At 39.8% G+C, this 27,795-nt stretch overlaps 4 protein-coding genes across 5 annotated transcripts; 2 read left to right on the forward strand and 2 right to left on the reverse strand.

Moving 5' to 3' along the window:
• Positions 1–2,288: 2,288 nt before the first annotated feature.
• Positions 2,289–3,537, reverse strand: mipa (major intrinsic protein of lens fiber a). The gene is made up of 4 exons (XM_069659744.1): positions 3,178–3,537; positions 2,756–2,920; positions 2,576–2,656; positions 2,289–2,474 (listed from the first exon to the last, which is right to left on the reverse strand). The coding sequence occupies exons 1-4, from the start codon at positions 3,535–3,537 to the stop codon at positions 2,289–2,291; spliced, it is 792 nt and encodes a 263-aa protein (XP_069515845.1).
• A 3,507-nt stretch (positions 3,538–7,044) lies between these two features.
• On the reverse strand, positions 7,045–10,365 carry ptges3a (prostaglandin E synthase 3a (cytosolic)). Its single transcript, XM_069659871.1, has 8 exons — positions 10,228–10,365; positions 9,188–9,301; positions 8,892–8,961; positions 8,705–8,803; positions 8,305–8,394; positions 8,157–8,213; positions 7,985–8,012; positions 7,045–7,663 (listed from the first exon to the last, which is right to left on the reverse strand). Coding segments are annotated over exons 1-8 (480 nt in total). The 5' UTR covers positions 10,230–10,365; the 3' UTR covers positions 7,045–7,643.
• A 4,212-nt stretch (positions 10,366–14,577) lies between these two features.
• Positions 14,578–20,728, forward strand: dtx3 (deltex E3 ubiquitin ligase 3). Of its 2 annotated transcripts, none has more exons than XM_069660097.1 (4): positions 14,578–15,220; positions 15,801–16,603; positions 18,414–18,631; positions 18,813–20,728. In XM_069660097.1, the coding sequence occupies exons 1-4, from the start codon at positions 15,208–15,210 to the stop codon at positions 18,886–18,888; spliced, it is 1,110 nt and encodes a 369-aa protein (XP_069516198.1). In that variant the 5' UTR covers positions 14,578–15,207; the 3' UTR covers positions 18,889–20,728. The 2 variants fall into 2 exon arrangements, with proteins under 2 accessions (XP_069516198.1, XP_069516199.1); XM_069660098.1 differs by having other exon boundaries at positions 14,578–14,974.
• A 1,937-nt stretch (positions 20,729–22,665) lies between these two features.
• Positions 22,666–26,635, forward strand: LOC138590015 (probable E3 ubiquitin-protein ligase DTX3). The gene is made up of 3 exons (XM_069660536.1): positions 22,666–22,858; positions 24,225–24,442; positions 25,867–26,635. The coding sequence occupies exons 1-3, from the start codon at positions 22,766–22,768 to the stop codon at positions 25,943–25,945; spliced, it is 390 nt and encodes a 129-aa protein (XP_069516637.1). The 5' UTR covers positions 22,666–22,765; the 3' UTR covers positions 25,946–26,635.
• Positions 26,636–27,795: the final 1,160 nt, after the last annotated feature.

Here is a 27,795-nt window from a genome sequence, read left to right on the forward strand (position 1 = left end):
GAATATCCTGCCTGGAACACTCTGTTCATGTCCCATATCATCCTACAGTCAGTCCCAAAGAAAAAAGACAAAAAAGGATTGGAAACATAAGAATTTTTTGATTTTTTTGACATATAAAAATAATAAATCAGTGGCATAGCGATTGGGAAGGTATGCGTGGTACCAAAAAGGCCGTCCATTGTATGAAAGCATGTTGGTTTATAACATAATTGGCATCACTTCCATAATCCATCAGCCAAAGAGAGGACATTGCATCAACTAGCATATTATATTTCCTATCCATCCAGTTTCAACTCTCATGAAATGTTTTTTAAAAAAAGAAAACTTTACACTGTACATCAAAAAGCTTTTCCATTAGAACACAAATTCTAATTTCAACATGTCACTAAAATGTAAATTCTACTCAACCACTGCCAGGGAAATCACACTGAAAAAAAAAAAAGGTTATGCCGAGGAAGCAGAAAGAGAATCAGCTTACAAGTCTGGTTCAATAACTGTGAAATTTGTAAAAATGCTAACTTAAATCTGTGGCCTGTCCCCGTCTGTCCATCCCAGCAGCTTTAGATGTCCCCTCATCAGAGCAGAACACGATGGCTGCCTCGTAAACAAAGGGAGGAGGTAGGGTGAATGAAGGAGGGATGGAGGAGAGAGAGGACACCAGGCCAATGTAGAGCTTCAACTTCAAAGTTCATTATCTCTTCGGTAAACTGTATGAAAATAAAGGTGTACATTTATCACCCTGTACAAACACATTAAAGATTTCAGTCGCCTCAGGGTGACCTTCTCTCTTCTCCAAACACCAGAGAGGGGCTCGACCATGAACTTTCTCACTCCCACCCAGCTCAGCGTAGAAAAGAGAAGGCACCAGGTGTTTGCTAACACCAGCAACAAGCCGTCACACCTCATGCACTCTTCCATATCTAACCTCCAGTTGATTTAACAAAGACCCTTCAGTCGCATCAAACATCTCTAGAAAAAGCTCGCTCCTCATGACAGCTCTTCAGGTTTGTTTTCTTTGTTTTCCATGGCAGACACGCAGAAGTAAAAGCAAACCAACTATCACACACCTGTACATGAATCCGTTATAAGCGCTGCTCTAAAAGCAAAGCCCATTTCAGAAAGTCATTTAAAATGTAACTCAACACAAATACTGTATAAGTTATTTAAACGTGGCACAAACCTGCAGAAAACCCATTCAATAACGGGTTGCAGATTTGTAGGCAATGTTACCGTTTCAAGTGTTTGAAACTGTAACTTTGATGAAGACTGAGACCAGATAGTTTTGTGTTTTGTGTTTATTTTAATATAAATATGAATGTGTGTGTGCTTCACTAGATGACACAAAAGCTCTACACTGAGTGAATTCGGCTATACGACTCATTTTGACCTGATAAAAAAAGGGGGGGGGAGATCACTCTAAATATGGAATCTGTTGAACTTCTGCAGTATGAGCGAGGGCGTGGAAAAGGTAGATATCTCTATAATATGCTTGTATAATTAAATAATTAAAAGGAATCATGATACAGACAAAGCAGTGTGGAAATGAAAAGTGAAAAATAAAAATGATCAATTAAAACAAGCACACACGCATACACGTGCACAGAGACATGCATGCACACTCACTCTCTGTCACACACGCACTCACACACGCGCGCACACACACACACATACAACTTCAAAAAAAAAAAGAATGTGAGCCAAATAAATACTGGTAAAGTACAATACGTACATGTAATTTACCCATAGTTCATTGAACAAAACGAAGGGCGAGATCACACTGGATCAAAAATGTAAAAGCATGCATTAGTCCACTGCTCTACTGTAGCTTCACTCCTAGCAGACTACAAAAGAGGGAGGAAAACAGAAAGAGAGAGAAAAGGGAGAGAGAGATAAAGAGAGAGAGGCCCCTGTCCTGAGCAGTTAGAGCCACCCGGTCAGCCAGGAGTGACTGACTCCCCACACCACAGGGCACAAGATGCTTCCTTCAGTGGCAATTCTTCTTCTAACCCTCCATCTTTGTCCTGCAGTCCGAGGGGGAGGAGGAGGGGGAGGAGGAAGGATGGGTAGAGGTGAAATCAGGTGAGATGGTCGGGGCTGTGGGTGCCCTTTCATTGTAACTCAGTAGGTCCAGTTTGAAAAACAAAGGTGTTTGGGATCTGTGTTAGCATGTGTGGAGGCAGAGAGGAAGAGGTATGTGTGCAGAACTGATGGACCGGGAGCTGAGGGTGCAGACTGAGGGGGGAGTGGGGGAGGGATGGGGGTCAAAAAGCCAATCTTCTTCTCCAGGCTTATAGGGCCTGAGTCTTGAGCTCGATGGGCTCTCCCCTGGTCTCCTGCTGACCCTCGGCCTCTGGGGGCCGGGTGCCCTTCAGCGTGGCGAGCCTCTCGGAGAGGCCGCGCATTCGGGGGAACAGCATGAAGTCGTACAGCAGAGCACCCATGGCACCTCCGATCATGGGTCCCACCCAGTACACCTGCCGTTATCAGAAAGAGCAGAATGTGTTAGTGACGTTTACGATGTTACTTAACTATGGTTTACAAGAGTTTGTAGGATAAAAAGATATGATCATCTTACCCAGTGGTTCACAAAATTCCTGACCAGGACAGCCGGGGCGAAGGACCTTGCTGGGTTCATTCCTGCTCCAGTGTAGTACATCTAAACCAAAGACAAAAGGAGAAGTTTAGGGGTACAATAGAAGATCCTTATCCCAGTGGGCTCTTTCAAATGTTTTTATCCCCCCTGGTTGGTTCTTACCCCGAGAAGATGCCCCATGAGCACAGAGAAGCCGATGGCCAGGGCAGCGGAGCCCAGGCGGCCATTACGCCGCTCATCAGTCACAGCGAAGACGCAGACGACGAGCTGCAGGGTGAGGAAGACCTCCATGGTGGTGGCCATGCCCAGGCTGATGCCTGGCTGCAACTAGATGGACAAAAATTAAAAAGTTTATTCAACATGGCTTTGAATTTCAGTTTTTTAGACATACAAACACAGATTTGTTCCATTGAATGACCTTATTTCAGACCTGTCAGGTTCTATATTGTTTTTCAAGAACTGGAAATTATGTTTTGTGTACAAACATTCCTGAATTTACACTTTGTAATCCATGAATACAATAACAGGTAAGGTAACATTTGTCAAAGCCAGATGTCATATTTCTGAGTGGCAGGTAATCTTACCGTGTTGAGTGCCAGGTTTCCCCTCATGTTGCTGGGTGTGACCCCGTACAGCACAGCAGCACCTGCCAGAGCTCCCAGACACTGGGCCATGATGTAGAAGAAAGCACGGAACAGGGACATCTGGGAGCCGATCAGGTAGGCAAAGGTAACAGCCGGGTTGATGTGTCCTCCGCTGATGTGGCCGATGGACTGGATGAGGGTGGCAGCCGCCAGCCCAAAGCAAAAGGCAACATGGAGGACATTATGGGGCCCTGTGGTCCAGCGGAGGGCAGCCCCCAGCCCAAAAAATACAAAGAACATTGTGCCGTAGAACTCGGCAAACACTGCCCGCCAGAAAGACATGGACCTGAACTCCCACATGGTGGCAAAAGGTCGACCTCTTAGCAATGGAGGGATGAAAAGTCAACAGAAAACTAACTAATTAACTAAAAGGAGATGCTGTTTCTCCTTGATGATGTGTTTGAGACTAAAAAACAGCAAATGAAAACTATTGGCTAAAGCTAAATGCAACAACACTTAAACTGCTCAACATGTATCTCTGTGAACGATCTGCTGCTCTGTCTTCTGATTTCTGTCATAGAGAGCCCCTCAGTGGAGCAGTACGCCGGTCTCTGTGCATCTATGTGCCAACCCCGCTGGTTGTTAGTAGAAGAACATGGATAGACAAACGTTAAGCATGTCCTGCAGACATTCAGCCTCTTTACCAGAGCAGGGGGAGCCCGGAGGCCTTTTTATAACACCCCAGGGCCACAGCAGCCCCGCAGAGCCCAGGGGAGGGGCCAGGGAACAATACCACAAATCAAAACAAATTTGTTTAACCCTTTTCCTGCCTTGACCTCCCTCTCTTTGCTAACATGGAGAAATTACTCTCACTGTGTCTTGATGGGTTAGGCCTAGAAATAATTAAAGGGCACCTTGATGACCACTTAAACTTCCTTATGTAGGAAAGTGAAGGGTAAAGGTCCTCTTATATTGTTATTTGAGGTTATGTGAGGAGGACATAGCATCTTTTATTCCCACTGGGGGCTTTAAGAGTGAAGATCCAACACCTTAGTACCACTAACAGCCTGTTTGAAGCATGGATATAAACAAAGTGGTAGAGAATCCCATTCAGAACAAGTGGTTAAAAAGCCCCAGCGGAAAAACTGCACTTGAAACCTGAAAATAGAACATCAGTGGGCATGTGGTGGGCAGGTCCTGTGAGCTGGTACAAGTGTTGTGCAGTGGGAGTTTTGCTTGGTTTCATATAATTTTTATATTTGTAAAAAGTGCAGATTTAATGTCATTACAAAGTCCGATGATCGCCTTATTTAGCATGACTTTGTTTTCCTCTGAAATGTCAACAGATCACATTCAATCAAATCAAAGCTGTGACCAACACAGCACGAGCAATTTCTCAAATTGGGTTTGTGGCAGCAGAACTGATTAAGCACACTTTTGCATTGTGTGTGTGTAATATGTGTGTGTGTGTGTGTGTGTGTGTGTGTGCCGGACGGGTGTGTTGGCTCAGGTTGGATAAAGCGGTGGAAAATCCAGGGTTGCAGAGGAAGAGGGGAGAGCAGGCCCAGCATTGAGCTTCTGCACTGGAGCATCATGCTGACCGGGGCAGCCAGAGGGCCGGCCGCAGCCCTCTGAAAGGATTATGCTGAGCTCACTGCTTTGCTCCTTTCATGCATGGAAACAAAACGCTGGCAGCAACAGTTTCTGCTGGGTTCTATGATCTGTTTTTCTTGTCGTTGCTGTCGAATCTGCGGCTCTCTTTTCCATGGGTGGCTACATAAATATTTTTGACCTGTGTGCTCTTATTTCATTGAGCTGTAGGAGCAGCATCAGAAGAATATCAAATATAACCAGAGGACATTTTTGAAGGAAGACAAATAATAATTGTGTGAATCAGTCTCACAGCTATGACTGTTGGATGTTTTTTACCTCACATTCAAATCAAAATGAAAAACATGATGTCGCTGAAATAACTTAACAGTTTGTCCTATTGTCTTTATACTGACAGTTTACCAGTTGGCCAGTTGATGCACCTCCATTGTGATGAGTATTTTGCCCTTCTCATGAGTCCCTCCATCAATGGTAATCCACCTTTTGTGGGTTTAAGCCCTCAGTTTAGTTTTACAGGGGAGGGGGGTCGAAAAGGTGCTTGCATTGTATTTTCTCGTCCCCTGGTCCAGACTGCTGACACAAACATAAAAACACGGAGCCCCTAAACATCTCACAGTGCCGTAGAAGCACCGGCCTGCACTCACCACACAGCGGTGGAAGCATGTACTGCAGCAGATGAAGGACTGAAACGGACAGTGTGGCTGCAGAGGTGATGTTAAAAAAATCCAGTTTCAGTTTCACTTCCTCCAAATGAAACATGACTGAAGCATCTTTGTTTAGATCTCACATTCAAATATAGCAATCTAACCCACGGCTTTTACTACCTCATATTTAAAGTTATCTTTGCTGTCTGCTTTTGTCACTACGAGGGAAGTTTGTACGGTTATTTTTGACAAATTACGCACAGCAAAATCACAAATCGTTGAAACAGGAAATACATAAAGGAATTTCTGGCCTCCATTTCCCTTTTTCTGGACTCAGTTCATAAGAACAGTAAAGATGGGAAGCCCCTGAAATATCCTAAGTAATGTTAGAGAGAAGTGAGAGTAGAGTGATCCCAGACATGAGCACTTCAGTGGCAACAAAGTGATATTACACATTTTCTACGAATTAGGCAAAGGATAGGGCTCAATAAAAATGTTAATGCCCGTGAGTACATTTAAAGAGCTATTAGTTGCTGTATACTTACTCCTTATACTTAAAGATTCTAATGTAAGAGATGAGAGACAAAATCCACTGTCATCGTTCTGTGTAACAACGCCTTCAAAAAAACTAAAGCTAACAAACTAAAGCTGACTGAGTCAGACAAAACAAGAGAGAACTTTTCAAGGTCAGTCTTTTTGTGCAAAATTCCCTCTTTGGGTTTCTGCTGCACAGAAACACTGTCAGAGGAAATTCAGAATTGTATTCCAAAGAGACAGACTTTGATTTGTTTAAGCTTTGTTAAATCCTCAGTCGAACTTTAGAAAACATTTTTGCACATAAAGTGAATTGATGATTTCGTCCCCATTTTCTGCTATTTCACATTTCAACTCAAATACCTTTTAGCGCAGATTGATGCTTTTTAACTCTAACATTTGATAGCCTTAGTTACAAATTCAGATTAAAAGTTCACTCATATTCAACAGAAACATGATTAATTATTGTATATTAAGATTAATTTATTGATCCCAATAATTAATTCAACAGCAGCAAAGTAATGAGTAATTTAAAGTTGTCCATCTTTACTCAAGTTTTGTTAACTTAAATAGAGCAATAATTTTAATTATATAATAAACATAAATCTGAAATGGGTCATTCTGCCTGAGTACTTTTGTGTAATCGTTTTTTTTTTGCCTCAACATTTTGAATGGGGAACTTGTACCACTTGTACAATGTAAGCTCTTTCTAATGTAGTTATTCCATACCAAAGCCTTGTATTCAACGGTCTGAAAATGTTTATTAGAAATGTATATCCAAACTCCAACAGAATGAGACAAACGCAAAAGTGTTCAACACATATTGCATTAAACACACAAGCTTTCAAAGTGTAGTTCTAGTGACAAACATTTATATCCGGTTACCTGTTAACTATTTGGGAAACTCTTGGTAGACCACAAGGGATTTCTGCACCCACCTCTGGAAGATATTACACTTTTGTACCTGCTACAATGTGCAAAGTTTTGCACACTGTCGCAAGGAAACACATGCACATTTGCAAAGGTATGACTATATGCAGATTGTACCGCTCTAATACCATAATCTCAACACAAGCTGTAAATTGCACAAGCGTATCTGTTTATTTAAAAGCTGTAATGTTAAAAAAAATGAAATTATTGTTAAATATTTGCAGATGTTGGCATACATAAAAAAACTATTTCTAGCATAACTCCTGCTTTTTAAATTAACAAACAAAATAAGTGCATTTTACAATACAAACATTAAAGGGGAAATCTGTCATTAAAAAAATCTACTTTTTGGAAAATAGGCATTTTGAATTTTTTTTCTTATTAGAAATCACAATGTTCAATACATAACCTGACATCGCAAAAAAACAGAGAGAGAGAGAGAAGGTGTAAGACATCAGCACATCCCATTACAGTCATTTAAGTCAATGAACAAGAACATTTTCATTTGAACAGAATTGTCCATGCAGAACAGAACAGCAAAGCACAGCACTGTATGTCGCCATGGATCTCTGTGCATGTCTGTATCCAACAGTCACTCCCTGTCACTCCCTCCAAGGGTTCCGCTTTGGAAACTGCGTAGAGAGATGAGGTTTCTTCTCCAACATGGCTGCCAACTCATGTCCAGTCTCTCTCTTCAACTGACATGTAACACGCTTTGTTTACTACTGAGGTGGCACCCGCATTCATCTACTCTAGGTCAGGCATTTCTGGAAGAGACACAAAAAATAGAAACACGGCATGTATGAGCAAGTGATTTGATTTGGATTGGATGTTTTTCCTATTAATAACATGGAAATAAAAGCTTAAGATTAAAATCCTGACACTACTACAAAGTTAGTTTGCACAGGTAGGGTAATCCTCTCTAACTAAACTCGTAATTATAAACATTTTTGATTGGATAAAATTAATTTCCCTTAAAAAGAATAGAAAAATTTAGCCCTTTCTAAAAAATAATCATCACCACGATACCATGTATAATGCTATATTATATTCAAATTACATGACATCTCTTTCAGAACAGTACTTACTCTCATCGTCGCTATCTGCAGAGTCATGCTGCAAATAAAGCAAAGAACAATGATCACAATTCCTCAAAGATGGCTTCCTTTTCACTTAAAATGTCTTAAATAAAATACAGGTCTCTGTAATAGATGATATCTAGCACATAGAAGTAAAATATGTTATCTTAAAAAAAAATACCTCTTCATCTGCAGCATCTAAATCAGGTAGATCATCTCCTCCCATGCTGTTCATCATCTGGAGAAATGCACAGAAGACAACATGTCAGCACTACAGTATATCCAGACGTATTCACACTTTTGGCACTGTTTGTGTTCGCCTTTCTTACCTCTGAGAATTTATCAAAACTTGACAAGTCCTCATCGGAGTCATCTTCCCAGTCTTTCCAATTGTTGAAGTCCACACTCAGCCAGTTGCACTAAAATAAATTTAAGTATGCAAGAAATGCAATATTAAAAAATCAGCTTATTACAGCTTTTGATATTTTCTTAGATGGCATATTATAATATATATCCAGCCTTGGTACATGAACATTTCATGTTTTAAATGGCACTTACCAGGACTAGTCAGTCAAATGCAAGTTATATAATAATATAATTTTTCAGATTCATTGCAATTAAATTGTCAGTATTTGATCTGCAACTAGTCTGTACCAGAACTACAAGTGCTTCATATCTGAAGATTTCAAAGTCCTTTTTTTTTTTAATACATAAAAGAATGTAAGTCACCTTTGTTTTGTCTTTGGTAAGTCGTGGCCATGATTTCCCAGCCTCAGCTTTTCGTAAACAACACAACACAGACCTGTCAGTGCGTCTGTGTCTGGATCCCTTAACAGAACAAAAGGAGATTGATTAAGGCTCTGAAGCAATTAAACTCATGGTAGAACTGCAACTTTGTCAATAGGAACAAACATACTTTGGGGTCAATCTCCCCGAAAAGGTCCACTGTATTCTGGTGTTTGATGTTATCTGTTCCATTGAAACAGCTGTAAGGTGGAGAGAAAATACGTTTAATTTCCTTTACAAATTCCAACAATTATTGAAAACCACCAAGTTATTTGTGTTTTGTTCATTCTGCTCACTCTTTTGCACGGATCAGGGCCCTGTTTCTATAAATCATTTTAAAGCATGTAATTTGTTCAAGAGTATTGTAGGATAAGTATTACAATCAGGATTGTTGAACTTAAGGTCATGGATAATAATGGATCTTACCTGAAATCAAATTTGGACGTGTCAAAATGTACTTTCACATCTTTACTGTCTTCCACGCAGAACTCTACAAAGACAGAGTCCCTTCTGTCATACCACTTAGCTGTTGCAGGCTGCCTAATGACAAACAGTACAAAGATGATATAAATAACATTAAGGCAATCATCAACATCTGCATAGTTCCTATTCATCCTACGTTAAAATTCTTCAAAAGCCAAGAGTGCCCCCTTCTTCATAATTAGTAGGGCAAATCAGTTTCCCCAACAGGGGTTTTTCTGGTTTGGTGGCCCACGTGGGTACATGCAGTGCATTTGAGGTCACGTTTAAATCATGTTGACGAAGGCTTCATTCATTCACTCCAAATTAGCATGTGTGTCTCTCAAGTATCAATCCCCTCGTATCCTGAAAGCAATAACTGTTCTCTAGAAAAAGCTTGAGAAGCAGGTGCCCCTGCTTACATTATGTTATAGATAATAAATCCATCATAGCAGCAATTAGGTTAATCGGGTAATGCTACGTTTAAAGTTATGGATATCTGGATGTGAACCACAGCAAGAAAAATAATACTGGATGAGGGCAGCTTGTGTCAATACTCGTAAGGTTATGTTTAATACGCTTGTGTAATGTAGCGTTAGCTTAAGTGAAATCTTCCGGGCTAATCATGACACCAGGCTTTTTCAATGCTAACATAAACGATACCCTTGTGTGGCTTGACATTAGCCTGCTAGCTAATGATAACTGAGCTGATGTGGGGCGCGTAAACAAATTTAGCTTGGATTCTATCCGTTTATGGGACACAGCGGTGCCAAATACCATTACCTTAAATGAAAAGTGGCCGTCTGTGGATGTAACAATTTACTGTGCCTTTTAGTCGTGACAGCTCCCTAGGTTAAGTAAGTTATGACTGCACCGTTGAGGCTAACTCGTGTGCTTAGCTCAGTTAGCTAATGCTAGCTGCTCGATCCGCTGTATACCACACTACCGAGACTTGCAGGACCGTTGGCTACGACCGTTAAAGACTACATAGTAAACCCAACACTTACATCTCCACTGTTTCAGCAATTAAACTCCCTCGTCGGACCCCGATATAGATAATAGTGTTATCTAGAAATAGTGCCCGGCAAATATGAACGCTGAGACCTAAACAGTTAACTCTAACGTTAGCAACAGATGCACTCTCCAAATATCGCGTGTTTTCCTAGTTCTCTCGTGACGTACGGTTTCACCCGCTCGCTGCGAGCGCGATCCCTCGCTCGCACACCGAAGCCGTTGGAGACATTTCTAGAACTTGTGCTCTGTGTCAGAGCAGCTCAAGAGCTCCACCACTAGCTCCGTAGTAGACAATAGGGTAACAAACATGATGTGAGTGAACACCAGAAATATTAATGAAAACAGTTAACCAAATTATTTCTACAAATCCTTCCTCTCGTGTGTCATAAGCAGGTGAGGAAAGGAAGTTGCAAAACGAGACTAAAATTCTTGAGGTCTTGAACTGGAAATGTAGAACAATTTGCATAACAATGGCCCATGTGTGATAGGCTTTACTACATATTTCTGGATCACCGTGTACTATTATTATTATTATTATTATTATTATTTTTAAAGATATGTAGTCCTAAGGAGTAGGCTATAACATCACAAGTATTCAGTGGCATGAAATGAAATTTGTATCATGGGTACTGCATGGGAGCCGGGTCTATTTGGTGCATTTAGAAATGATGAAATGATCACAATAGAGACCTGCACAGATGCATAGGTCTCCCCTCACAGCTTGCTTCTCAGCTGGCTTATTAACAGATGTCCCTTCAGCATTACTCCAGTAGCCCATTATTACAGCCATAAGATATGGCTGCTATAGGTAGGCTAAGCTATAGGTTTATCAGTTAAGGTCCTTGTAGGGACAGAGGCTGTCAGATGCACAGTGTGGTGCTTGACTTCCAATGTCTTGTAGTGGGCAGACTGAGTGAAGCAGCGGAAAAACAACGTGGTGACGGACAGCACATAGGGATAGTTTTACTGGCTATCACTTTGGGAGCAGCTTCAAGCATTTGGACTTGGACAAGAGAGGAGAGGGAGACAGGGCTGAGAGGCAGTATCAGTTTGAGGCTCCACTGCTTCTGATAGAGCAAGTGGAACAATAGCACTAAGGCAGGGAAAGAGCCAGCAGCACTGTCAAATGAGTGAGAAATGTTCCCTGTGGATTGAGCCACAGAAGACACTGATGAAAACATGGATAGAATATCAATGCCAGGCAGCTTGTGAAAGTGTGGGATATAACTGGTAATGTCTGAGAGCATGGGATTAAAATGTTGTTTTGAAAAAATAGAGTGATTCAGATAGCCTTGTGTTGGATCGAGGACACAAGAAGAGGGCCCCACTTTAGAGAAGAGAGGCTAGAGGTAGTTGACAGATGGGAGTTTTTGTTGCCCACCACATGGAGGGCTGTAGTTAGTATAATTGCTCAGATTTTGCATCTTTGTAGGAGATTTAGAAATGTGTGTTAACTTTACCTAGACCTAAACAATGACCCAGATGGGTGTACACTATCTAATTGTTCTATTGTCCTTGAAAGTTTCCTCTTGCACCTTAAAGCCGCTAAAGACAGTAGATGAACCATGAACAGGTTTCCTGAATAAGTCATCATTAAAGAAAAGAAAGACATCAATAAAATCTGAATAACCTCCAGGAGCTCTCTGCAGCTGCTATGTGGAGTTAACAATAGCTTGCTGCGCTGCTCCTTTCTTCTACCAGTCAGTCTGGCAGCTAATAAGCCATAATTTTGATGCATTACTGTAATCTTAAAACCTAATTTCCCTCGTCAGTGTGGTCCAGTTGACAAAAGTTGACAACAGCTTGATTGTTAGCTGCCATTTATAGAGCTTGTCAAGCACACGGAACAGTTTCTGGACTAAACTGGTTTTCTATTTTGCACTGCACTGTGCAGCAACATACTGTACATTATGTCTACATAATGCTTTATACATTGCATGTAGTCGAAGAGGGTATAATCTGAAATGTATCAAATAAAACAGAGAGCAGACCATGATGATGTCTGCCTGACAATAATCCTAGAGCTGCTCCATATACAATGAATCATGGGAAAACCTTTTGGACACTCTAACAACAGTCATAGGAAGCTTAACTGGGATTAACTACAGCTTAATATCTCACATTGATTTATTTCACAACACTGGTTTGGCATAAATATAGAGAAATACAACGTGGCTTAAGAACAGCACAGAGTATGTTTTAGGGTGTGTGGCATGCTAGTTAACATGCTATCTTGCCAAAACAACATTGTGAGCATGGTAACATTATACTAGCTAAAGGTTACCATGTTAGCACTGCCAGTGTGGTTATGTTACATTGCTGATGTTAGCATTTAGCCTAAAATACCTCTTTCTGTAAGTAGGCCTATAGTCGCACAGAGCGGCTAGTTTAGCTGTAGACTCTTAGTCTTGTTAAGCTTATATTTGACTTTGAAGAAGAGGCTAAATTCTTTAAGAAGAAGTTAATGAAGGGTTCTTTTAACTTAGGCTTGCAAAATGGAAATGGTTGTGGTTTGCTAAAGATAAATGTGTGTTTTTATAAGGCTTGCATTAAAATAAATAGTATAACCACAGTTTGAAATTTGGGAAATATAGAATCATACTGTATGAGGTTGCTGGTCTCAAATAGTGTGATCGTCTATTGGCTCTGAAGGCTAGGGCCAACTGTTACATTAAAAACCCCAACTCTAACTAAAAACAACAAAGAAGGGAAGTCAGATTTTTCCATGAAAGCCTTGCTGGTAAATTTGACCCAGCTGCAGACCGGAGAGGGACTTTTAGCTTTTGTCATCGTCATTTGTCTGCATTTTTTTTAAATTATTGGAACAACAAAAAACGGATCACCCCTTTTTTACTTCCTTGTCTAGCTAAAAAATTAAACAAGAATTAAATGAAATCACCGATTTCCACAGGTTTAATAATGGCAGAGCCTTTACGGAGGTGCATATTATTTAGTATTTCTTATAATCATAGGGGTCAAAGGTGTAAAGGCATATTTTTATCCAGTCAGTTATTTGAAGACATATTTTATGAGTAGATCTGTGAATATGTTTTTCAAAGAAAAAAATATTCTTCTATTAAATAAGGTAACTTTGACACAGCAGCTATCTCCTATTTGACTATAGCTCAGGTTTAAAGTCCTGCAATAAGTGAAAAGCAGCAGGTGGAGACATTGGATAGAGACAATCCCTTGGTGTCCTATATTTAATTATGACAGTCTACCCAAATAGATTTTCATACAGATTTTTTTGTTCTTGTTGTTGTTATTTTGTCTACATATTGGGTTTCTTTCAGAGGTCTGTTAATGCAATATTGGAGGAGTGATTTTCTCAGTCAGAGGTAAACTTGTAAATGCATTTCTGTTTTGCCGCCAACTCTCAATCATTAGAATCCAGAGCACCAAAATAACAATCCGGATATCAGAACTCTGTAATTTATCAAGTAAACATGCCAACGGCTGGTGAAATCCTTATTGTTAACAGTCTTTTTAACTTATTTTGGTGAAATACACTATTTTTTATTGTTGTTTTATTGACTGGTTATTATTCAGTTATTTGATTGAAACTTTGAAAATACTCTTTTCAGATAAATAGATAGATAGATACAAAGAAAGAAAACACGTACAAATGACAAAAATAATAAACAACAAAAATTAAATACATTTTCAGAAAAGAAACTGAACTTAAAACTAGAACCCACGTGTCTGTTTACACGACAATGTACAATAGCATAAACTTTAGGAACAATATTTGACAACATTGACACCTTTAGACAACTTTTTGACAGGTGTCAATTAAGACTGAACATTATTAAATTGTAAGATATAATAACACCAATAATGATAAAGATAACATTATTGAAATAGCCTATAGTATGTAAGAAAATATGAGTTATCATTAATAATAATAATAATTATAATAATGATGATAATAATAGTAATAATCATGACAATAATTATGATAATAATAATAATATTAATAATCTAGTTTTACTTAAATAATGTGTTCTGTCCAAAGTCAACAATAGCAGCCTTGTTGTCAGTAAATCCTTGCACCGTGAAAGACAGCTTCATTTGCATCATAACTGAATGAGTGGGTATTCCCTCGATGCCGCGTGGGCTGGACACTCGTGTGTACTTTTCGTGTTTTAAGCGTTGCGTTATCATGACAGCTCCTAATCACGACAAAAGTATGATTCACTCACAGCACAAAAAAACACAAACCACCATTTTTTAAGCCAATCATGTCAGCTCAGTGACGAACTTCCTGGTCACATTTTCTCGTAGGTCTCAGTCCTCTTATTAATGGCTATGTTTGCTCCTTCCACAGCCAACAGGGAGGACGCAGCTTGAAAGAGAAGACAGGTTAAAAATGATACGAAAGAGCAAACCATCTGCCTGGAGGAAACTGTCACACAGCTAGCGTGGTCGGAGCCAGATAAGAAGAGAAATGCTATCTACTCGGTGTTACGCCTAGCCCAAGGACGTACGAAGAAAGCAAACACAGGAGAGACCGGGGACGAGGTGCGGAGTTTGGATGGCATTTACCAGGGCCAGGGATGGACTGTTAAAACCCTAACGAGACATGAGCTGGGAATACGTTTGTGTATCATGTCTTGACTACAAAAGACTAATTATCTGCGGATAAACTGCAGCAGCACGTCAGAAATAAAGGCCTCCTGTGATGGCTTTTTAATCCAGCCAGAGCCCTCCCTGACAGGCAGCGACGAGCTACGGCAAAGGGTGAGGTACTGAAGTAATCATGGGGAAAACCACTTAGCTAAATGTTGACGCGAAACCGATCAAAGGCTAAGCTAATGTTGCGTTATCGCCGAATTTCCCTTTGCTGCTGCAGAGCATGGCTCAGTCAAAATACCAGCACCGAGCAGCTGTGATACCGTTTGTCCCACTCCTTCAGTGTCTCTTCCTCTCTTTCTCTGTTCAACAGGACGCTTTATTCGCAATTGAAGGAATTTATGGGATCACAAGGTAACCTTTCAACCTAAAGAAGTGTCACTCTTGTGTTAGCATGTGGCTGTCAGTTGTTTTTCATGTTGTCCGCGTGTGACGGGGTTTAGTTTCCTTTGTTTACAGTCTGAATCTTTGAACAGCTGATAGCTCCTCAGCAAAGCCGCGATGCTGCCTGTTGTGTTTCTCTGACGTGCTGCAGCCACTGCAAGTAGCTCCCAATGTAGCTTTCGTGTTTGCAAAGAACATTAAAACCAAACAATAGCTAAATAGCCTACCATTACGTTAACATACACAAATTACAACAGAGATGGATGTCATGTTGCTTTTCTTTCGCATTGGCTGAGCTGCTGGGCTACTTATAAACCAGATTAAAACCATCACAGCAAGCAGAAACAAAAACAATGTTGTAGCAATGTCAGAGCAAATTTATCATCATTCCCCATAATGCATTTGAAAATAGCTATATAGGGTTGTGTTTAGCTTTAGGGGAAAACTTCTGTAACTTGATTTATGTTCACTCAGTGCAAATTGTGTATTTTTCATTATCTGTCATATCATAACTACTCCACTGACGACTCTTATGTGCCTCTCTTTGCAGTCTCTTCTGATGAGATGAGTGTGCGTGCTGGCCAGGGCAGTGATGAGGTGCTGGTTTCACAGGCTGTGTGGGATTACCTGGCTGCAGCTGGGCGGCCCTGGCTCATTGACTTCCAGCACAAGCAGGGGATGAGCGCTGGTATCATTAGGCGAGGAGAAAGAGGGGGGTGCTGTGCCGTGAGGCTGCAGCCGGTGGAAGGCTCAAGGAGCGCTGGAGCTGGGATGGTGGATGGAACCATCTCCAGCGAGACACGAAAAGCCTTCATTGACTTATGCCGCTGTGCCCGCAAAGAAATGAGCAAACAGGAAGGGGGACCCAAGAGGAAGAGGGCTCTGCTGCCCTGTGTGGGAGTTTTGGAGCCCAACGGAGAGGGGAGCCTGCTTCAGCCTCCGCCTCCTCAGCCTCGGCGCTCCCAGAGACAGCAGCAGAGGTTCAGGAAGCCTGCTGATGAGGAGGCCTGCGCCATGCTCCATGAGGCAGCACAGAGAAAGGACATGGACTCCAGTTTAGCCTCCCATAGCGAGGCAGAGGACAACAAAACTTGTTCAATCTGCATGGGGGACATAGTGGAGAAGACCACTCTGGAGAGGTGTGGCCATTCGTTCTGTCGCTCATGCCTGGATCAAGCCTTTAAGGTGAAGAAAGCGTGTCCTGTGTGTCGGCTGGTGTACGGCCAGCTGATTGGAAACCAGCCTGCCAACGGTACAATGATTGTAGAACGAGATCCTGATCTGGAGCTTCCTGGCCATGAAGGCTTTGGGTGTATCTGCATCATCTACAGCTTCCCTCCCGGCCTGCAGGCAGTGAGTAGACGCACAGCATGGGCCACTCAGCGTTTCTGGCATAACTTGCAATTTTGATAACTATCTATGTGTGTAATGAAACTCACAGTTGTTTTGGATAAATATCACAGATCATTAAGCATTTTCAAATATTAGGATTGCAAAGAAGAATAAAAACAAAGTCTTAAATTAACTTCTTTAATCTAATAATCTATGGGGTTAATAGTTCATTTTCATAAGGTTATCCAGGTATAACTTCTGAACCACAGACCACAAGAGTCACCAATCAACAAAACTCAAAACACAGGATCTGAACTACCCGTCACTCTCAGATTACTTTACACAATCGGTATTGCAGAGTTGGAAACCAGACAACAAACCAAAGTTGTTGTTTAATTGATGCTTGCAAGGCGTGTTTATATCAGTCATTTTTGTATAACAGCAATAAAAAGCCTGTATTTGCAACTATGAGCTGGCAAACAACATACATCACCTTTTTCATTACTGTAGCAAACTCTTCATTTATTTTGTAAATGCATCCCAAATTTAATATATAATGTAGGATTTAGCCTTTAAGGATTGTTATACCAAGTTGCATTCAAACATGCATTGCAACCCTAAAGTTATCGGGACGTTAGGAGGAGGAGCTGTGTGTCAAATGTATGAATCAGTTGAATAAGATGGACTGTGCCCTGCCGGCTCTTTGTACAAAGTTCATACAGTATGATGTCCAACTGAGATGTGTGAACAGAGCAAGTAATAATCCGCAGCGTTCACAGCCTGCAAGTGGGTGTGTTTTACAATGTTGAACAAACAAACTCTAATCAGCTTGTATGCACTTTGCCCCACAACTTTCAAAATGTTGCTGCTGTGTATGAATCGATGTTAAATCGATATTCATGTTAAAATCATTTTGGAGTCCCCCTCCTCGTTTTACATGTTCTCCCCAGGCACCACACCTCAACTAAACCAAACCTGGCTTTTACAGTAGGTAAGGGAGGCATTTCAAAGAGGCAACCACCTGCTGTTTGCAACATGTCTGAAAGGGCAATTCTAGACAATGTGAACCTTATTCTCTTTTTAGATTTCACATGACTATGTTTACATTCAGTGTCACTTACTTTGAATGAATTTTCCTCTCCTTAAAAATGTAAATGTCATAAAAAAAAAGAGTATTTTATGAATTTCCAAGATTGTTTTTATCTGTGTTTACTCGCTTGCAGTCTTCTTCTTGCCTGCCTACATTGTTTAATCCCTTTGTGCATTACAGCCACTGTTTTTTCCGTGGCATAGTGTGGTACCATTTGTAGGACAGTGTATAATGCTGCATTTACATAGCTCTTTGACCGGTTTATGGGCTTCAAATATTTTATAACTTTTAGTGGTGTAACCAGTAGTACCTTTTCCTAAGCCCCTGTCCTGTATGTATTGTATTGTAGGCTTTCTGTCTTTCCTGACAATTACTGTAAACTGACCTGTGTGTAGTCAGTGGAATTCCCCTTTCCTAGGAAACGGACAGCTTGCAGCTGTGAGTGCCATGCAGATGTCAGTAGAAACTCATTATTTTAAGGTCTGGATTCAAGTTTTATTGTCTCCCAGGGAGGAGAAATGTATTTTAGATTACAGGAATGCTGACACAAAAGGCACTTAAGAAATCAATAAAAAAAAACGCTATTCACAAAAACAGTGAAGCAAATGCAGTTAAACATAAGAGACACGGCCATTACAGCACAAACAAAGTGTCCCAGACCTCAGTAGACAGACAGAATTGCTTTAAATCCATTAGTGCCTCTTTAATCTGATCCTGTTATAACTTCTTTGTTGCCAACAGCCAGAACACCCAAACCCAGGGGTCCGGTACCCAGGAACAGACCGTGTGGCCTACCTCCCTGACAGCCCCGAGGGGAACCGAGTGCTGGGCCTGCTGCGCCGGGCCTTCGAACAGCGCCTTATCTTTACCATCGGTACCTCCATGACTACAGGCATGCAAAATGTCATCACCTGGAATGACATTCACCACAAGACCTCAATATGGGGCGGGCCTCGCTGGTATGTACATCCTTTTGTCTGAGTTTTGATTTGATATATGAGGAGGGCTCAGTAAAGACGGACAGCTGTAACTGAAGTTCCTGACAATGCAATGTTATCAGCCGATGTCCTTGGATAGATGGTACTATTGCTGTCTGAGCTCACACAGAGGCAGTGATGGCTTTTTTATTTCTCCTGACAGTTTTGGCTACCCAGACCCTACCTACCTGGTGCGAGTGACGGAGGAGCTCAGAGAGAAAGGCATCACAGCGGACTGACAGCATGAAAATGACAGACTCTTCCAAGACTTTGTAAGACTTTCCGAGTGCCCTCGTGGTGGACAGGACTCGGCTCCAGGTCGTGCTCGGAGACTGCCCGTCCCTTAAAGGATGTCTGAAGAGAAAGCCCTCAGCAGACAGGTGTTTAATGCTGCAGAGTCCAACTCACTCCAGTAGTTTTCCCTCTGTTTTGTTCATTTCTCCTCCAAAGTTCAGCTTAACCCAGTGCTACATGTGGAAGAAAATACTCTGAGTGCAATGCATTCTCGTATTGCACAATCCTCTCTACCTGTCGAGGTTGGCAATAGGATGGATATGCGATGCGCTTCCTTTTAGAGCGTCATGCTGTGTGTGAGTTTATGGTACTTATATAATTTAGGAAATCTAAGTTTAATGTTATAAAGACAGTTTATGTTATATTAATGTTAATTTGTTCTCTGAGGATTACATTATTTCTTACAAGCACACATTCTTTTTTACCTCCTCGGAAATGTTCGTTGAGTCGTTAATTTAATTGTTACTAATTACCCGTTGTTAGCATAGTACCTGGGTTATATAGGCTTCAAAAGACAGAATTAATTTCCTGAAGTTACTGCAATCTAAAGCACTCATTGGCACTTTGGTAAGGTTTTTTTTTGCGTCCCCTGTGGAAGAGTGTTCAGAGCAAACAGGTTTGTGCAGCCATCAGCTGTTAGCTTGGTGGCTACAAGTTGATGTCAATTGCTTGGAACTCTTCATTTGCGTGTGATCTCCATTTTCCGCCCCTTTTTACTGAAATAGGAAGAATGTTAAACAATGTCTCATTGCAGCACCTTTTATTACACACATTAGGACTTTTCCCTGGGTTTTTTGCTATCGGTCACTCGTGTTATTTACAGATGTCTCCCAGGTGTTGAGCCCATTACCTCAGTTCTTAGTAATGTGCTCATCTAATTAGCAGATTTATGACGATGTCAAATACAAAGGGCATACAGACCACTTAAACCAAATCAAAGGCACAAACGCTCTTGAAATATCTATGCCTCTGTCCCTGTTAAACTGGGAGATTTGCCTGCTAATGTTCTCATTTAAAATGAGGTAACTGTTGTCAATTTGTTATCTGAATAGATAATCAACAATGCACAGTAAAAAAAATTACAAAAGAAAATGTTGCAGGAACAACTGATCAGATTTAGGGTGGGGTATTGATCTCATTTTGTCGTGCCTTTCTTATATTTACTTTTGATAAAAATCAAGCATGATGTTACTGATGGTGACAGTTTGGCCATATCTCGATGTTATTTGATCAGTAAGAGCATTAAGTTTGTAGCTATACTATTTGGCTTTAAGTGCAAATACTACACAGTTCATTAAAGTATGTAGAGTAATGATTATTAAATTAGCTTCTCCCTCATTAACATTCATGTACTCCGAATGCTGCTGTTTGTGTGAAAATACTTTGCTAAGTGCAGTAACCTGCTTAGCTCATGGTGAGTTTGTCATTAATTAAACTGGTCGCATCCATACATCAAACACCCTTTTATGATGTTTCCATCTCCTTTGTATTTTAGTTAAGGGACCAACTGAAATATTTTTTGGGACACAGGATTGTAGTTTACTAAAGCTACTGTGCAAACATTTCTATGCATACATGTCGGAGGAGGAGGCAGGAGAACGGAGAGTTGGAGAGATTAAACATACAACAAATTGATTGTTAAGGAAAAGTTCGAGTTTTGCTTTTCTAATTGTGTTGATTGGTACTTTGTTGATATTCAGAATAATGTGCTTTACATTTTAATACTTGAATAAAAAGTTATGTTTGGGTTTGTGTTGGATATTTAATGTAGGCCCTAAATAAACCAGGTGCATCACAAGCAACTGAATATCAAACCTGTGTCCACATGAGTCGGGTTGTGACATCAACTGTTCCCATGTGTTAGATTCATGCACCAAGATGCTGAACTCCTTTTATAATGCACTTTATGCCATCTAGTGGAAAACAAAATGAAGGCAGGGTGACCAGACTTTCACAATATCTCTCACTGTGTTCAAACCTCAGTTATTACTTAAGATTAAAACCCTTACTAATGGGTAATAACAAGGGGTATACTTTTTTACTTGTTTTAAGTATAATCACAAACATCAGTGGTTAACTTCTTTGTGTGTTATAAATCTGTAAAGTAAAGGGTAAAGGGCATAGGCTGTTACAGTTGGTAAGATGTTCATCACCCAAACCACAACATCCTGGTTTGAAGTTGGTACGGTAACTTTTTGCATGTCATCACCTTTCGCACAAACCACATTTCCGTTCTGCTTCTTATTACTCAATTAAACGCAAAAATGCCCAGTTTATAGTCTGTTAGTTGACCAAAACAATAATGATTTATTCGGTACCCCATGCTACCACAAATAAGCCCAAAATAGGAGGGTATGAGATATTAAACACAAGGAAATGGGATTATACAAAAAAATATTAAATACCGACTGGGTGAATAACACAGAGGAACCAATACATCCCCATTGTTGCTTGGTGATATCAGCTTCATGATGAAATATCATTCTGATAACAGGGAAATGGGAACACAGGATAGACTATTAGTTTCGTTTGTAAAGGGAGAATTGCAAAATGACTTTTGATAAAACACTCAGTAGGATTCTTATTTTAGTTTGCTTTGTAACTTTTTCCTTCTTAAGGCAATCATATATGTATTCAAATCTAAAAGAAATATTGACCTGCTGCATCCCCAAAGAAATTATTTATTAGTAAAAAAATCCCTTCTTTACCCTTTCTAACACTATGACTTAGTACGTGTTTTCTGCTAAACTTTAACTTGAGTAGTTTTATAAAGGCAGCAGAAGGTAAAAGTTGCCACTCAACACCCATATTATTACTCCAGGCAGTGATGTAAAATATCACAAATTGTCAAAGTAAGGGTGAATACTAAAATTCGAATATAAAGCCTCATGGCCTCATTATTCACCCAGCTATTACACATTCACATTCTTAAGTGCTAATTACAAAGTATTCAGAACCTTTACTAGGTAAAAGTAACAACATGCTTCCTTTAATGCATAAAACAAGTGTAACAAAAAGACTTGTATTTCAAATTTATTAAGAATCAGTAAAAGTATATTCAAGAAGGTGTACTTAAAATATAAAGGTCACTCTATGCAGGAAAAATCACCTCCCTTCAGTGTTAAATTATACTGAAAAATATTTTTGGATTAATATGAAGTCACCATTTTAATGCTGTGGCTGGCTGTGTTGTTACTTTTACTTTTATAATGTTAGATGGTTTAATTAAGCCTACTGTGTACAAATTCCTGTATCTGATACGCCCATTGTAGTTTTTAATCTTTCAAAATGATACGGAGAGGTGTATGCAATAACAGACAACGTTTAGTAATTAAATATTATCCTACATTTTCTAACATTGTACTGCTATTGTTAATATATTTTGATAGAAAAAACATAAGCCATAGACTAAGTTTCATTTTCTCGTCAAAGCACCAATGTTAAATTCCAACCAATCAGAAGTCAGTGTTTGTACCACTTCCTTGAGTGTGCACATCCACTGAAAATGAACCGGTACTTTTCTTATGTTGACGTCACATATCTCCGGACAACCCTTTTGTATCCATACACGGTAAAGCATACTTCATCGTCACATACCGGGAAGTGATGGACAACAAACCAAAGAATCCCTCTGTTGTTGTCCCTGATTGTACGGAAGACATTTGCGTCATTTGCTTGGACAAAATTGAAGAGAAGAAAACGTTAAAATGCTTCCACACGTTTTGCTCTGAGTGTGTCGACTCGCTCTTCAAGTTTAAGCCCGCTTGTCCAATATGCAACACCTACTACGGAGAGTACAGGGGCACCCAGCCGGAGGGCTCGATGACGGTGACCCGCAGCTGGCAGCGTTTACCTGGCTTTGAACAATGCGGAGCTATTATCATACAGTACAGCTTCCCAGCAGGGATACAAGGGGTGAGGCTGATACTTTGAAGCTAGAAGCCCTTTGCTAGTGAGGCTAGTGAGTTTGTGTTCCTGTCTGCTGCTTTCGGAATGACTACTGTCCATCAGGAGGCGCTGTTGTTTGTTTAATTACAATTCGATAGCCCTGCATAGACACCAAAACACCTGGATTAAGTATGATAAAATGGCTGCCAATTCAGTACGGCGTCACCAAACTATTGTACGCTCATATAGATTTCTTCCTTATGTCTACTATTATGTAAAGCAACATCCACTGTAAAACAGTAATGGGGGTATTTGGTTGCCATACCAAACGGGTACACTACAGGAAGTGATGTAATACAGAGGCGCATTATTCCGTTGCCATAGAAACATTTTAAGGAGGAGGAGGACAACAACAATGTCTATAAGATCTCATGAATATTTGCACAAATTGTTTATAGGAATATTCTTCATATTCTAAGTGGCAGACATATATATTAAAGTTATTTGGTGATAGATTGGTTGTGGGATGTTCATTTTTCTTAATTACACAACCAGCATTTAGGCTGTTTGACTCCAAATTCCCCTAAATAATGTGTTGTAGGGCAGTTCATAGTTTCCATGTACAAACAAATAGATCAATTAACAGGCATTTCATCTGCTTTATGATTATTTACCTACTTGGTTCATTCATAACATTTCAAACTATGTAATGCGGAAAAAGGTCCTTTACATTACAGTAGCCAGTCCTAGGTTATTTATTCATTTATTTATTTATTTATTTATTTATTTATTTATTTATATGTCTTAGTCGGTCAGATGAACAACCCATTTTAAAGCATATTTGTGTGTATGTACTGTATGTGTGTGTGTGTGTGACAAAAATAGAGCACACAAATCGTGCCATAGATGTCCTTATGGGTGTCAAATGGGAGGAGTTGGTAAATATGAAGCTTTCATAATCATGATGGATGCACCTAAAACAGAAAAAGGCAAGTATTTAAAGATTTTCTCCAGGTCACGATATGAAGAAAAGAGATGTGTGAGTAGGAGAAGGACAGCGAGGGAGAGGTTATATTTTTGGATGTTGTGTAACACTGAAGGCGTCTTAAGGCTTCTGATGTGTCTGTGTTTAAGGAGTATTTCAGATGCAGTACATCTGTCAGCTACCATGCTGAATCTCAGAGGCAGTAGAAATCTGCCTTTAGTTATCCATTGCGACTAGAGAGATAACCAAAAAAGAGAGATAAGAATGAGCTCTATGTTCTTATCGATAATACAGATAAAAACCTGTATTCCCACAAATCTTAATTTATCTGGATTTAAACTGACACAAATGGGCCACAATCGTTCATCACTTTATGTTACATAAATGCTGTTGTTTAATCTATTACAGCCTGAGCACCCAAACCCCGGGGTGAGGTACAGCAGAACCTCTCGCACTGCCTTCCTGCCAGCCTGTGAGGAGGGGGAGAAAGTCCTGAAGCTGCTGCAGAAAGCCTTTGACAGGAGACTCACCTTCACCATTGGACGATCTGTAACCACAGGCCTGAACAACGTCATCACCTGGAACGACATTCACCACAAGACCAATATAGAAGGTGGTCCACAATGGTAAGCATGTTGTTGTTGTAACACCTGTAATTTGTCTGGTGGGCAATAATGAAAGAGTTACAACATGCTGTAAAAGATGACACATTTGTGTTTATGTAAGGTCTGATGTTTCCTTCATATAACAACCTAATATTGTACATAGCTTGTACATAATGCCTACCCATACCTATTTACTACATCAGTTGTGCTTACAATGACAGTGCTAACATGCTCATATCTCGCAGGTGTAACATTTTCCCCAGAGAGATGGTTTAGAAAGGAGATACCGTATCTCATTCACCCAAATAGGAGACATGACCATGAGCACAGTTAGAGCCGACTTTAATCTTACATATTTAACAGAATAAATATTGGACCCATTTTTCACAAACAAGATCATCTCAAACAATGTTGCTTAAGCAGAGATTTACACGGATATCTAAAAAAAACGTGAATTAAAAGTTTAAACTGACAAATATGGTGTTTTATTGCTATTTTATTAAACATACTTTGAGAAGTTTTAAATTGGTTATAAAAGAGACTGAAATTAATATTGATGCATCTATATGACCTACAAAAGCAAGGATGGCATCATGAATTAATCATTTATAATAATTATTTTAACTCCTGTCACCACTGCCACCTGTTTGGTGGCCGAGGAAGCGATTTACAGCACGCAGACCAGAAGTGATTAGGTAATAGATTCAGTGCAAGTGATACCTGTGACGGTTAAAAGACAGGAGGACTTTTGCATGACAGAACTCTACTTATACATGTACAGGACAGGATCAGCAAAGAGATATGAGGTACAGCTTTGTCCACAGGGGTCTCCAAAATTGACAGAATCCGGAAGTTTCCTACAGTAGCTTTAACTGAGGGAGAAAAGACCACGGCCACTTAAGAGACAGGAAATGTTTACCATGTTACATCATTGATACTTTGTTTTTTAACGTGCCATCTTTGTTTTAGGGCATTTTAATTGTCAAGTAAACCAACTTCATTTATCATATTAATATGCTAACATTTGCTAATTAGTACAAAACTTAAAGTTCAGCTATTACTGATGGGGTTGTTGTTAGTTTAATTGGTAATTACTCAAAGTTCTAGAAAATGTTCAATTTTGACCCTATGATGGCACAAGATGAGGCGTTCAGGGATCCAAACATGAACACTTGGAACTAAATTCATGGCAATCCATCCGATTGATCTTGAGACATTTTAATCTAAACCTAAAACGTCATCATCATCATGACATCACGGAGGCACAAGAGTAAAAGTCATCCTCTGAGGACCATAAATGTTGTGATGAAGAAAACCTTTAACCTTTGTTGTGGCAAAGCTTAAAACGCTTGTAAATGTTTTTTTGGATAATGAAATGTTTCAGCTAAATTAACCACAGATGTTCTCACTACATTTTGTGCTTGTTTGTCTTTTTACTGTTCCAGTTTTGGATATCCAGATCCAGAATATTTATTCAGGGTTCAAGAAGAGCTTCGTCTTAAAGGAGTCACAGAGGACGACTGATGGGTGAAGACAATCAGAACACAACTTGAAATACTTTTAGTGCTGTTTATTCTTTTCAATATTTTGCACTTTTTGGCTGTCCCCAAGTAGGGATCCTCACTATTGGCACTTTAAGGGGCTTTTGTTCAGTTTTGATACATGGAAATATTTTGTTCAGACATAGAGTTGGCCTCTACCAAAGACTGTTCAAATGCAAGCGTACTATGCAAACATAGAAAATAAATGAACACACTGCACATTTGTAATAGAAATAAGGATAAACCACACTAGGCTAGAAAAAAAGGAGTTTTACTCTTCATCAGCATCAGATTCCAGTCATGTAAACAAGCAACATCTCATCTTGTGTAACACTGGATCACAGGTCTCATAAGAAAACACATACGTAGGAGGCAGAACAGGTGGTGAAGGCAGTTTTCACTCGATCTGTCTCACAGTCGACAACAAAGATGCAGAAAAAACAGACTCAATAATCCTGAGGGCTAATGTGAGCAGAACAGACAGCGTAAACAACAGAGATCCAACAAGGAATTCCTGCCAGCTGTGTTCTATATACAAAGATATATAGATATAGTCTGATGGTGATGTGGCTACAACTGTCCATAACTCTGCTTGTTCTAGCTGTGGCACATTTCTGAATGTAACCAAAATACCACAGTGTTGTATATTTAAAGATCAAACTGTTACAGAATAAACCTGATGTACTGTAGCTTTGTGTTTTGACATTGCCATGGGTTAAAACCAAAAGTTGTTGTGTAAGCATTGCTTGTGTAGCAAAAGCCAATATAAGATGTAGCTTATTCCTCTGTGCCATTGACCAAAAACTAATGAACACGACAAACACGACATGTCCCTTCATTACTGTGAACATGGACACTGTAGTTTGTTTTAAACTGATTCCATATCCACAGTCCTGCTGCTGTTAATATTCACACACCAAATCCACAGCTGAAAATAGTCCCTAAAAATGCACCTTTTGTTACAAACAAAAGGTATATATTTGTGACATTACTTTCAGCATTTACATCTTCAGCACTAATTATTTTGCGAAGGGTTATTGATAGTATTCACAGTTGTGCATTCTCGGTTTTGGTCCTTTCATGGGATATAATATATAGGAAAAAATTAATCAATATCACATGAGAGGGAGTGATGTACTGAATATTATCACGGCTGTTATTCGGTCGTAGGCACGAGGCCACGTGTGATATTGCTTTTATACAACAGTTATACAACAGCAAATAGTAGCTCCACCAACTCAACTAGTTCCACAACTTAACTGAAAGTGAACTTTTGTTGCCAAGCAACCCAAACATTCTCCCGCACACTGTGTCTACAGGTTACCACAGATCAGCTGTTTTTTATCATGTACATTTATCTGTTTGTTTTAATTTGTCATCAATCAGTGAAATAAGAGTCTGCTGTGTGATTCAGAGGTACCAGCTTGATTAATGTAGACATACACGGTCTGCTGTAATGTTAATTAACAATATTCTCAACACCCCTGGCTGAGGCAGAGTGATACACAGAGTGAAATGTTCCAGTGAAGTTGTTCTCTTTATCAGCTCTCATTGAATGCCTCTTGTCCAATCAGATTACTTGGTCAGAAATAACAGTTGTATAACATAGAATATCACTTCTTATCCTAAAGCATGTTTATCATGTTAATTTATTTAGTGCCTTTACATTTTATCAGCCAACGTACTGTATTAAAAGAAGTGTCCAACAAAAGTAATGTCGGTAGAGATCACACTTTACCGGTTAATCTATCAATTAGAAAAAACGTCTTTGATATGTTACCTGTCGTCTCCACTAGAGGGCGATGCCTTCCTCAAAGAAGCCTCTGATGGTGT

Source organism: Semicossyphus pulcher, unplaced genomic scaffold (assembly GCF_022749685.1).
Source record: "Semicossyphus pulcher isolate SPU_LCO1_2020_fin unplaced genomic scaffold, fSemPul1.0.p SCAF_13, whole genome shotgun sequence".
Taxonomy (NCBI): domain Eukaryota; kingdom Metazoa; phylum Chordata; class Actinopteri; order Labriformes; family Labridae; genus Semicossyphus; species Semicossyphus pulcher.

Bases quoted from the DNA above. Each gene is read 5' to 3' on its own strand.
- dtx3 (XM_069660097.1), top strand. The intron at 16,604-18,413 runs GTGAGTAGACGC...TGTTGCCAACAG, and splicing joins TCCCTCCCGGCCTGCAGGCA to CCAGAACACCCAAACCCAGG. The intron at 18,632-18,812 runs GTATGTACATCC...TTCTCCTGACAG, and splicing joins ATATGGGGCGGGCCTCGCTG to TTTTGGCTACCCAGACCCTA.
- mipa (XM_069659744.1), bottom strand. From the start codon at position 3,537: ATGTGGGAGTTCAGGTCCATGTCTTTCTGGCGGGCAGTGTTTGCCGAG. The intron at 2,657-2,755 runs GTAAGAACCAAC...TCTTTGGTTTAG, and splicing joins TCATGGGGCATCTTCTCGGG to ATGTACTACACTGGAGCAGG. The intron at 2,475-2,575 runs GTAAGATGATCA...TGATAACGGCAG, and splicing joins GGAATTTTGTGAACCACTGG to GTGTACTGGGTGGGACCCAT.
- LOC138590015 (XM_069660536.1), top strand. From the start codon at position 22,766: ATGACGGTGACCCGCAGCTGGCAGCGTTTACCTGGCTTTGAACAATGC. The intron at 22,859-24,224 runs GTGAGGCTGATA...AATCTATTACAG, and splicing joins TCCCAGCAGGGATACAAGGG to CCTGAGCACCCAAACCCCGG. The intron at 24,443-25,866 runs GTAAGCATGTTG...TTACTGTTCCAG, and splicing joins ATAGAAGGTGGTCCACAATG to TTTTGGATATCCAGATCCAG.
- ptges3a (XM_069659871.1), bottom strand. The intron at 8,804-8,891 runs GTATGTTTGTTC...TGTTCTGTTAAG, and splicing joins TCGGGGAGATTGACCCCAAA to GGATCCAGACACAGACGCAC. The intron at 8,013-8,156 runs GTATTTTTTTTT...CTTTATTTGCAG, and splicing joins TAGATGCTGCAGATGAAGAG to CATGACTCTGCAGATAGCGA.